Below are 12,426 nucleotides of genomic sequence, written 5' to 3' on the forward strand. Positions count from 1 at the left end.
CTCGGTACTGTGGCCAGTCAGAGAACCTCAAGTAGCTTCATCTATCTCATCTTTAGCGCAGCCATACAGCAACAGTTAGGGAGCAAGGTTCGGAGGTTTCAAGATAAAGCAGCAGAATAGACGGCAGCTCTGTTTATGGTGCCATTTGGGAAAGCCAACTAGGACCCGGAGGTTCAGAATTGAACCTTTTTATTCTGTTCCTGAGTTTCAGACTGAAGGAAAGGAAGTGACCATTTCAGGGGGACTTTCCTGAGAAGGCTGACATGCATGGGCCTGCTCCCAAAGGCTGCATTAGGCAGCAGAGGGTAATATGATCCTTAGGTAGCTATGAGGGGACCGCTAGCTTCCCTGATGCCAGAAAATCATCCAGGAGCATAAAGAAAATGCATGGCTTAAGCAAATGTGGTTTATTATCTTGGGCTGTAGGACTTTGCAGGACAGATGGAGACACACTGGTAGAATTGCCAGGAGGTGTACAAACTACGGCATGGATGGCACACAGGCCCTGAGGGAGTCTGGGCCTGCCCCATCTCCAGCCAGCCTTCCCAGCCGCCATGTTTAGAGCAGTTTTCATTTTCCAGGCAGTCTGCCTCTTTCCGGTCACTGTCGATCCACTGGCCTCTGCTGTGCCAACCCCTTCAGCTCACCACTGTGGGTTTTCAGCCTCTGCTTCCTCTTGCCCTGGGGACGTGGGGACCACACTCTGGCTTTCTTCCTTGTTCCTGATCCTTGCAGTGTTTTCTTGCTGCTCGTGGCTGAAGCTGGCTTCCTGGAGGAGCCCTTCCTGGGTAAGGCCCAGGCTGGGCTGGAAGGTAAGGTTGCATTTGACGATGGTCTAGCTGCTTTGTCTGACTGTTCCTTCAGCAAGTCCAGGACTGTCTCTGAGAGATACACACTTACTTAGGAAGTGAGTTAAGTCTGAGAAAGAAGTTACAGAAGATGCACCACCCAGGAAACCTTTCAGTATTATAACCTTTTTTTTTAAGAGACAAGAGTCTTGCTGTGTTGTCCAGGGTGACCTCAAACCCCAAGGCTCAAGGATCCTTCTGCCGTAAGTCACCCAGTTAGCTGATACTATAAGCACAAGCCATTGTGTCCAGAATTGCATGAGGGCTTGTCAATACCAATTATCTGTATTAACATTTGTAATTCCCTTCTCTGACCTACATCTAAATATTTCCCTTTTTTGATGGGGTTTCTCTGGACAGATCCATCAAGATGGATCTTATGGAATCTTATAGAAGAGAGTCCCCTCTTTATAAGTCGTGTGTGTGTGTGTGTGTGTGTGTGTGTGTGTGTGTGTGTGTGTGTGTGAATTTGCTGGTACTGGGGCTGGAACTCAGGGCTTCCCTTGAATTCTCACTTGGCTTAGTCACTTAAGGCTAGCACACTACCACTTGAGCCGTGCCTTTTCATCTCATTTTTTTGCTAGCTACTTGGACTTTCACAGACAATTCTGTCTGGGCTGACCTCAAACCTAGATCTTCAGATCTCAGCCTCCTGAGTAGCTAGGATTACAGGCATAAGCCCCCCAATACCTGATTCACCCACCTCTGTAAATCTTTCCTGATTCCCTACCCTACCCTACTCAAGGGTGAAATCTTCACCCCAGGGTCCCCTAAAGTGCCCTGGTCACTCTTTTTTTTTATAATATCCTCAAGGCTATATTTGTTTCTTTGCCATCTCTCCTCCTGTGTGATTTTGTGCCACTACAGATCAGAGATTTTAAGTAGTCAGTTTAGCAGAGTATTAGCCACAAATTCAGTACTAATAAATACTTGATGCCAAATGAATAAATATATGGATGAATGAATGGATGGATGGATGGAGGACAAAGGTCAAAGTAGAAGTAGGTGTCACTACCATTTACTCTGGCAACAGAAGAGGAGATACAAGTAATAACCCTTATCCAAAAGACAACTCTTAAGAGAGAAAAATTAAGTCCCTCCACCCTGGGTTTACGGAGGACACTGATGGTCCTCCCCAGACTAAGACTCACTGGTGAATGGCCTGAACTGGATCCTCTTACTCTTGGTTTTCACCGGCACTGGCTTGTATTTGCACTTGCCCGGGGGTGCTCTCCTAAAAACCAGACAGGAAGAATGAGAACACAAGACTCTGAAAATCAAGGCCACCAGAAGGCACACATTTGCAAGAAGTGAGGTCAGACCTTAGATGGCAAGGAGAAAAGCGTGGATGCCTTGGGGCTCTCCAGGTCCTTGGGAGACAGTGGCGGGCTGTGGGGGCAGAGGGGCGGGGAATCGGTGACACATGCCATCAGGTTCAAACTCAGGTGACCCAGGTCAGGAAATCTTACCAAGTGTGAAATCCTACATCTACAAAGTCGAAGTACAAAGTAGGAATGCATATTCTATTTTACGGAATGAAGAATTGGCCAATTCTGGGATCAAAAATAAAGCCGAAGGTGGGGGGAAATAACCAGCCCTTTCAACATGAATGGGGAAAGGAGGGAGAATGAAGTCAAGAATTCTTTGTTTGGGGCTGGGAAGTTGGCTCAGTGGTAGAGCACTTGCCTTGCATGCCTGAGGTCCTGGGTTCAATTCCTCAGCACCACATAAGCAAAAAGAAAAAAAGCCGGAAGTGGCGCTGTGGCTCAAGTGGTAGAGCACTAGCGCCAATGGCTCATGCCTGTAATCCCAGCTACTCAGGAGGCTGAGATCTGAGGATCACAGTTCAAAAGCCAGCCCAGCAGGAAAGTCCATGAGACTCTATCTCCAATTAACCACCAGGAAACCAGAAGTGGCACTGTGGCTCAAGTGGTAGAATGCTACCTTTGAGCTGAAGAGCTGAGGAACAGCACCCAGGCCCAGTGTTCAAGCCCCACAACTGACAAAAAAAGAAAAAGAACAGTAGGTCGAAGGGGGCTGAGCATGTTGAAAGGGTGGCACTGATCAAGATGCACTGTACTCATACACTTTGTCAAATGGTACCTCCTTTGTACACCTACTTAAAGATAATAAAAATAAATGAATACATACATGCATACAACCAGGAGCTGGTGGTGCAGCTCATTGGTAACACTCATACATGAAGCCCTAGATTCCATCTCCAGCCCCCCAAAAAAATCAACTAAATAAATAAAATGTGAAATAATACTAACAAATAATAGTACCTATCTTTCAGAGAGATGGGAAAGACTAAATGGGGTCTGTGTGCCTAATACCCAACCAGAGACTGATGAAGAATGAGGAGCCAAGCATGGAGATACCAGCTATGATCCCAGCACTCAGGAAGCTGAAACAGGAGGATCAAGAAAGATTTTTTTTCCTTTTTCTTAAAGAACATAGGAGCTCCAGGGGCTGAACTAATATGGGTTGTGAAAAGAGTCTCATTCCAATTGTAAAGACACTATGTTCCAAATATCCCATCATTTCTACTGACACATTGTTCTACACAATGTGTTTGCCCAGATCCCTTTTCATCTGGTGCCTGGATGTGTTTCTGTAGGAAGTTTTGGTAATTCTGGGGGACTAATTACTGTTTTTATGACCTGCCATGGAGATATGATTAAGAAAATACACCAAATGGGAAGGAAATGACCCCAAATCTCACCTTGAAGGGTCCACGAACTTGTAAATAGATCCATGTGGTGCATAGGCACTTGGGTAGGTGGTGGCCAAGAAGTACAGCTCCCCTAAGGAAACAGGAATCACACAGCTGGAGGCCCAGAAAACAACCCAAACCAGGCTGCAGGACGCCCCACCCCTGGGGCTCCGGACCCCTGACTAGCAAGATACCCCACCCACGGCACTCTGGGCCCCTGGTTGGAAGCCAGGCCTTAATTGGCTGTAAATTCCTTGGGGGGAAATTCTACATATGAAGTCCAGACTACCAGCTCACAGGCTTACAAGCTCAATACAAAAACAAACAATAATAAAGGCAGAGTTTGAAGGTTCCATTAAAAGGTAATTTCATCTAAAGCCTGTGGCTCTTATATAAAATAATGAAGGAATGCTCAGATCTAAAAGATGCCTCTGCTTGGGAAAGAACAGGTTACGTGCAGAACGTGCAAATTCATTCATGAACCACAGGAAAGCAAACACCTCTAGAAGGGGAAAAAGAAAAACAAAACACTTGCCTAAGGAGCAACTGTACTGGCCCTAGCCCTGCCCTTGGGCTCAGCCTGGCTTGGGAACACCTTGGCAAGTCTACTTCTCAGAATTCAACCAAGGACACTGGGTCCTGTTTGCCCAAGTGTACTGACTGGTTTTCAAAAGTGTCCTGTTTTGTGAAAAGCCTACAGGCACAAGCCAGGGCCACCAGAGCTAGAGTTCTGGGGCCTCCAAGAGAGGAGCAAGTCACAGAAGACAGTAGCCGGTATCTCTGGGCAGGCCTACCTCTGGACTCCACTGTCCAGGGGGTCCACCTTCTGGGAAGATTCTACAGAAGAGAGTCTCACCTTGGCGCTAACTTCACAGGATCCATCCGCTCTCCTGAACAGCACCCTGCCAACCTGTGGTTTTGCGGTAGTTTTTTGTATGTTTGAACCTAGTTGAAACTCACCTAGACTTTTTTCTCTATTAAAATGGATTGGATTTTCCAAAATACCCTCTGTTCTTATATAACTAAATAAATAAAACATTCTCTTCAAACTATCTATGCATCAGCTGGCTGAGCGGGAAGATGCAGTAGCTGGCTGGATCTTTATATCCCACTCAACTGAAGGTCCCCAAAGCTGAGAACGGAAGGAAAATAAAGACTTAGGAGTTCTTCCAGGCCTGGCTTTACACCTACAGAGAATCTGAGGACTGAAGGGATTCTGGGAGATCATTTTCTTTTATTTTTTGGCATGGCTAGGGCCAACTATTGACTCTGTAAAGAGCTCTGTATACACCTGTGTAAAACAAAATGGAATTTATTTAAAATTGGAATGTTTTAATTTTAATCTTCAAAACTTAAACATAACTTTTTGGGACCAGCGGTTCACACCTATAATCCTAGCTACTCAGGACGCTGAGATATAAGGATGGTAGCTCAAAACCAACGCTGGGCAGGAAAGTCTTGGAGACTCTTGTTTCCAATTCACCACCAAAAAAGTCAGAAGTAGAGTTGTGACTCAACTGATCAAGGTCCCCCTGGCTAAGGAAACCTTTTCTTGCCTCTGATTACTGAAGTTCGAGTGAGCAGAAATCAAGTGCTGTGTGCATGTGTTACCTGCTTCATCTTCAGCGAAGGATATGATGAACTTGCTGTAGGTGCTGCTCAGCCCTGGGAAGGCGCAGGATGCGGTGCTGCCCAAACAGATGTCCCGCTTCTTCCATTTCTTGGTTTTCCTATCTTCCTGCAACGCCATAAGTCGACTAGATGAAAAACAAAACCTTGTGTTTTAGGAATCCATTTGCACTCTGCAAGATCTTTTTCCAATGAGAGTCAGAGAGTCTTGAGGACCAGGACTGGTTCTTTCATAAAGACATCAATAGCCAGCTGCCCTACACACACCTACATACACCCCACACACACAGCTGCTTCACGGATATTTTAGACATACCCTTGCCCTGGAAGGGAAGCTCTTTTGCTTTTATTTTCATATTTTTGTTGGTATAATTAAGAGAAAAATTCGATATAATTTTACAAACGTACACACTATTACCACTAACCATCTCAGGGTATAGAACATTGGCTTCATTCTTTCTTTGCCTATTGCCTGTAAAGTTCCCCCTGTCCCTGTAGAGCTAAAGGTGGCCACTCATCGCAAACTAGTGACAACGGGGGGGGGGGGGGCAATGGGGGAAGGAGATGGGAAGGGATGGGAAGGGGAAACAAAGGAGGAGGCAACAATGCTTGATAAGAAATGTACTCATTACCTTGCTCATGTAATGGTAACCCCTCTGTATGGTATTTCCACAATAAAAAGAAATGGACGCCTTACCTGACTGACGTAACTGTACCCTCTGTATGTCACCTTTATAGTAACAGTAATTTTTAAAAGGGAAAATAACGTCAGCACTTCCTTACCCACTCATGAAGTCCCCAAAGATGTAGAGGCCATGAAGGTTTGGGGACTCACACCCACGGTAGACAAAGCCGCCAGTAACTGACTTCCCCACTGCATGGCCATACGCATAGATGGGCAGAACATCATCTGTCCAGAAACAAGGAACGAGAATGAGCATAAGGGCCCAAAACTGGGAATCTTTCCCAAAACTGGGAAAGAAGAAAGAGGGAGATGGTTAGTGTCATTGCCTGGTAGGCAAATAAATGATGTTAATTTTTGGGGGGGGGGTCTGGTCGTGGGGCCTGAACTCTGGGTCTGGGCGCTGTCCCTCAGCTCTTCAGCTCAAGGCTAGCGCTCTACCGCTTGAGCCACAGCGCCACTTCTGGCTTTTTTATTTTTGCTTATGTGGTGCTGAGGGATCGAACCCAGGGCCTCATGCATGCAAGGCAAGCGCTCTAACACTGAGCCACATTCCCAGCCCAATGATGTTAATTTTTCTCAGCAGAACAGCTACAATCTTTATACCTCCATGATTGTTGGCTAAACCAAATCTCTCTCTTCCACATCTCTATCTACCCATCCCCCACTCTCTCTTGCTCATGCACACCACACACACACACACACACACACACACACACACACACACCTTAATTAGCTTTATCTTCTATTGTAAAATCAGGAAGCAGCAACTCAGAATTACACCAGCCTAAAAAGCATGAGGCCTTGAGTTCAAACACCAGTACCATCAAAAAGTAATAAAATGAAACAAAATGGTAACCCCTTCATATAACTAAAGATAATAAAAATATAATAAAATAATCAGGCAACATAGCATTGCATAGAATAAATGTTCCAATGGTCTGAACAGAGGAGGTTGATTTTATAGAAAAGGGAAGAGCCTTAAAACAGCTGAAACATGGAGGAACAACGGATGAACAAATGTATCAGGGTGTCCACCGGACACCAAGTTGAAAAGGAACTATACAACTTGTATGTGGGGATAGGAGGGGGAAATTGGGGGAGAGAAAGGGAAGGGGTGACAATGTCCAAAACGAAATGTACTCTTTACCTGATTTACGTAACTACAACCCCCCAGTATATCACCTTTATCAAAACAACTTAAAAAGAAAGCTGAAACAAAAACAAAATGCAAAGCAGCAATTTGAAAGTTACTCTTCTTTTAGGTGCGTGTATGTGCACCAGTAATGGGGCTTGAACTCCACGCCTCACACTCTCACAAGTCACAAGGCTTTTTCCCTCAAAGCTGGCACACTTGAACCACTTAGGGCTTTTTGCTGGTTAATTGGAGATAGAAGTCTCACAGACTTTTCTGCCCTGCTGGCTTCAAACCTTGATCCTCAGATCTCAGCCTCCCGAGTAGCTAGGATTTCAGGTGTGAGCCACCACAGTAGTCATTTCTGATGAGTATCTCCAAGGTGTCTGGGGTTAGAGAAGCACATTCACAAACACCCTCAGGTCTTACTCCCATCCCTCCACCTCCAACCCATTCATTCATCCAAGAAATCACGCAGATGGCTTCTTCCTTACCCAAAGAGGCGTTGTGACAGTTTTTTGTCATAACATTCAAATCCTTCCTTGGCCCTCCAGCCATAATTCCCGCCTTTAACAATGAGGTCAACCTCTTCAAACTTGTTCTGGCCGACATCCCCACAGAAGATCCGGCCTCGGCCCTGGCGGGAGACTGGGTCCCCTCGATCCACAGAACAGCGCCACATATTTCTGACCCCATACGCATAGATGGCAGGGTTGGCCCCTGGCTCAGAAACAAAGGGGTTGTCCCGAGGGATGCGGTACTGCTTGCCGTGGGAGCCGGCCCCGTTCACATCGATCCTTAATACTTTTCCCAACAAGGAACTTCTGAAAGACAGAAGGCCAGGAAACAGGTTCAGGTAAGCATGGACATCATATCACAGGAGACTCCCTGCAGCGAACCTGCTGGGAATCAGATGGGAAAATGCAACTTTTTGTTTGTTTGTTTAATATTCACAAGATATAGCTGGATGCCAGTGGCTTGCCAGCCTGGGCAGGATAATTTATGAGAACACTATCTCCAAAAGAGCCAACAAAAAGCAGGACTGGAGTCATAGATCAAGTAGTAAGAGCACCAGCGATGGATCCTGGAGGCCCATGCCTCCGCTGTTTCCTTAAGAATTAACTTGAGGTAAACAGGTAAACAGGAGCTGGGCTTCCATGAACAGCACTGAGATGGTTTACTTCTGAGATTTCCTCTCATGAAAATGTCTCCCTCTTCCCACTTCCCTCTTGACAAGTTTTTGGTTTTTTGTTTTGTTTGTTTGTTTGTTTGTCAGTCTTGGGGCTTGAACTCTGGGCCTGGGTGCTGTCCCTCAGCACTTCAGCTCAAGGCTAGCGCTCTACCACTTGAGCCACAACACCACTTCCAGTTTCTAGTGGTTTATTGGAGATAAGAGTCTCAAGTAATTTTCTGCCCAGGCGGGCTTTGAACCGTGATCCTCAGCTCAGCCTCCTGAATAACTAGGATTACAAGCATGAGCCACCCGCACCCGGCTTCTTTTTTTTTCATATATATTTTTTATTGTAAAAATACTGTAGAGAGAGGTTACAGTTATATGAGTAGGCTAATGAGTACATTTCCTATGGAGCATTGTTACCCCCTCCTTTATTTTTCTCCAACTGTCCCTTTCCACCCCATCTCCCCAACTCCTCCCTCCCCCCCTACACCCCCCCCCCACCAAGTTGTAAGGTTCATTTTCAACATACTGTCTTGTACATCTCATTGTTACAATGGGTCAACCGGTATCCTTGTTTCAGCATTTTGTTATTTCCCTTCCCCTCCCCAAATTAGAAAAATGTATATACAAGATGCAGGACACCGACATCAGATACAGTGAAAACAGGGGCTATACCATGGGGGAGGAACATATGAAAGAAACAAAAAAAAATCACGTGGTACATTATAAATACATTAAAAACAACAGCAAGAAGGATAAAACCACTTGTGTCCCTATCTTGGGGTTCATTTTGGTTGGCATCATCCTATATGGTCACATGTATCATCTTATATGGTCACATGTACATAGCTTTTGAGCTTTTCTGCTTGTCCTAGACATATACTAGTTATTGCAAATAAAGGAAACCATGGGACCTATGTTTCTTTGGGTCTGGCTTACTTCATTGAATTTTTTCCAAGTCTCTCCATTTCCTAATAAATGGGGAGGTTGTCATTCTTTCTGATGGAAGCATAGAATTCCAGTGTGTGTGTGTGTGTGTGTGTGTGTGTGTGTGTGTGTGTGTGTGTGTGTCACATTTTTTTGATCCATTCATCTACTGAGGGGCATCTGAGTTGGTTCCATATTTTAGCTATGGTGGATAATGCTGCAATAAACATAGCTGTGCTGGTAGCTTTAGTGTGGTCTTGTTTGTAAACATTTGGGTAAATGCCCAAAAGTGGGATTGCTGGGTCATAGGGGAGCTCTATATGGAGTCTTTTGAGGAACCTCCACACTGCTTTCCAAAGTAGTTGAACAAGTTTACACTCCCACCAACAATGCAGTAGAGTTCCCTTTAGCATCCAGCTTCTTGCATGAGTTTTTATGTATTTATTAATGTGTGTGTGTGTGTGTGTGAGTGAGAGAGAGAGAGAGAGAGAGAGAGAGAGAGAGAGAGAGAGAGAGAGAGAGAATGTGTGTGTGTGTGTGTGTGTGTGTGTGTGTGTGTGTGTGTGTGTGTGTGTGTGTGTGTTTGTAGGATAATGGCTTCCCCATTTGAGGCTCAAGAACTACTAGGCAAAGTTGGATGTGGTCATGTTCTAAGTAACCCTGTCCACTTTTTTAACTATGAGGATGGTTGCGTCCAGCCTGGTCTAATATGACTTCTTTGTAAATAAAAAGCTGATCTTATTCTTCTTCAGATAGCCATGTGGCCAGAAGGAACAGAAGCTTTTGAAAGCTCTGCCAATAGCTCTGGCCTCTGGGCTTCCATCTCCTCATCGATGAAGCAGATGATAGAAACGCTGCATTGTGGTGTGGTTGGGATCCTAGGGATAAATGATGGGTGTAGAATTTCATGCACTTCCTAACTCATAGTAGGCATTGGACAAATGTTAGCTTAGTGGGAGTTTTGTTGTTGTTGTTGTTGTTTGGTTTTATGCTGGTCCTGGGACCTGGACACGCACTTCACACTCAGTACTTTTTTGGTGGTGGTGGTGGTGGTCATGGGGCTTGAACTCTGTCTGGGCCACTAGAGCCCTGGATGGGTATCTGTACATATACCACTTGAGCCACAGCGCCACTTCCGGTTTTCTGATGATTAACTAGAGATAAGAGTCTCAAGGACTTTCCTGCCCAGGTTGGCTTTAAACTGTGATCCTTAGATCTCAGCCTCCTGAGTAGCTAGGATTACAAGCGTGAGCCACTGGCTCCTGGCCATACTCAGTACTCTTGACCTCTCATGTGTTTCCTAGGCCTGATTCACCCAGCTCAATGCCACTGTTGAGTTGAACTGAACTGAGGGCTTGGTGTCATATATACTGTTTTATTTAAAATTTTGAATTCTTCTCTGCATGGCACTATGAAAGTCACAGTGAGCATTCATGTAATAGTAACTACCAAAATATACTGTGTCCATTCATTAGAGGACAAAACCACAAAGTCTGCTCCTCGCACTTGCCTCAATGCAGGAACGACATATTGCCTTGAATGATTTGGGTTTGACTCCCACCTTGGGAAAAATACTGTACCTGGGGCTCGTTCTCAAAAAGCAGAGGCCCAAGCCTCCCCAACACCATCCCCATCCAGCTTACTTGTTCTGAGCATTCCCAAACTTGCCGAAGGGATCTCCAGCCTGCCCTCCATCCCCAGTGAATATGTACAGATACCCATCCAGGCCGAAAAGAAGTTGTCCACCATTGTGGTTTGAAGCTGGCTCTTCTATTTCCAAGATGAGCCTGGAAAAGAAGATAAAACTAGGCATTAGGCTCTGACACAAACTAATGCTGTCTCTTCTTGGAATGTCCAGAAGTGCTGGGACACACCACTAAGACCAAGCCAGCCAGGATCTAAAGGTCCCACCCAAAGCCGTAGCTTTTGGCTCTTATGTCCTTGTGTAACTTTCTTGGGCCATTTTTCTTTCATATCATGACTTCATGAGCTTAGACTGGCAAGGATTAACAATCACCCCTTTCTAGAACATGTACCTTACCCTCTGTTCTACCACAGTTCTCCATCCCTTCCTTTGAGAAAGTTATCCTGGCTTCGTCTATCACTTCTTCACACTCTTTCCAATCTGTCAACCTGTCTGTGATAGACAAGCCAGAAGGAATATTGGGGGGGAGGGCGCCGTGTAGCATGGTGGAGTGCATTGAGCATGCATTCAGGGTCAGCCAAGTCCCTGTCTAACCTGCATTAGTAGCTTTACAGCCATGCACTACTGTTACTATAAGATTGAGAAATACCACATTGGAGGTAAAGGGACTGGAATCTGGGCCCACACAATAATCAAAAACTGTTACTGTATTCAAAGTGTTAATATTACCTACAGCCATTTCTACAGCCTCATGGCGGCTGGCCATGGCTTATCTCCTGGAAAGGCAAGCAAGCACGGTTCTAATTAGCGTACTTCACACTGATGGCCGCATCTGATGAAATGCTTTGACTCAACCATCTAACTTGGGCTGTCCTCCTTTCTCAGCATCTTAAGCCGGTGCTCCAAAATCAGTCAAGCCCCCTCTCTGTTCTCTCATAAGACAGGCATGCATCGTGTACACAGCACAGCGTTTGAGATTCTCCCAAGATGTCTCACCTTTCTGACGTGGGGTCAGCTCTGTTGGGATCTGTCTGAGAAACCTTCATCTCACTAATCCGGATCCTTTCTACCTTATTCTTGCCCAGGTGTGAATAATAAATATAGAACTTGTGGTTGCGGCGGAACTGGGGATGGAAAGCCAATCCCAAGAAGCCTCTCTCATCCCCAATCCAGGGTGTGGTGAGCACGATGCTCTTGAGGTCCAAGAAGGGCTGGAGCAGGCGACTCCCATCCGGCAGGTACACCCACACCACCCCCACCTGCTCGGCCACAAAGAAGCGGTGGGTGCCATCTCCTGCATGCACCATGGAGACTGGGTTCCTCAGCCCATTGGCTACCTCGGCCAGACAGAGCTGCAGGCAGCCCTGACGGTCCTCAGCCACCACACCTAGGTTGCGGTTGAGATGGTCATTCCTCAGGACATTGGGGAAGCAGTAGTCCTGGTCAGGGAGGTTGAGGAGGTGACAGAAGCGGGCACCATCTTTGTCATGGGAATCCTGGAGGCCATGGTCACCGGTGAGCAGGGAGATGGCAGAGTGGCAGTTAGAATGGAAGGCAGAGCAGTAGTCAGAGCAGAGACCTGGCAGGTTCCGAAGGGGCGTCTTGGGGTTCTCAGCGTCATAGAGGTGGGCTGCATAAGGCGAGCATTCCTAGGGAAGAAAGGGAAG

The 12,426-nt window shown here is 46.0% G+C and overlaps 1 protein-coding gene across 1 annotated transcript; it reads right to left on the reverse strand.

Annotated features, from left to right (window-relative positions):
- Positions 1–410: 410 nt before the first annotated feature.
- Positions 411–12,297, reverse strand: LOC138805479 (HHIP-like protein 2). Its single transcript, XM_069990274.1, is given in 9 exon segments — positions 411–881; positions 2,000–2,082; positions 3,574–3,655; positions 5,176–5,321; positions 5,977–6,103; positions 7,505–7,524; positions 7,526–7,834; positions 10,758–10,901; positions 11,756–12,297. Coding segments are annotated over 9 exon segments (1,503 nt in total). The 5' UTR covers positions 12,067–12,297; the 3' UTR covers positions 411–600.
- Between the last annotated feature and the right edge of the window lie 129 nt (positions 12,298–12,426).

This window comes from Dipodomys merriami, unplaced genomic scaffold (assembly GCF_024711535.1).
Source record: "Dipodomys merriami isolate MVZ:Mamm:240054 unplaced genomic scaffold, mDipMer1.0.p SCAF_395, whole genome shotgun sequence".
NCBI classification, from domain to species: Eukaryota; Metazoa; Chordata; class Mammalia; order Rodentia; family Heteromyidae; genus Dipodomys; species Dipodomys merriami.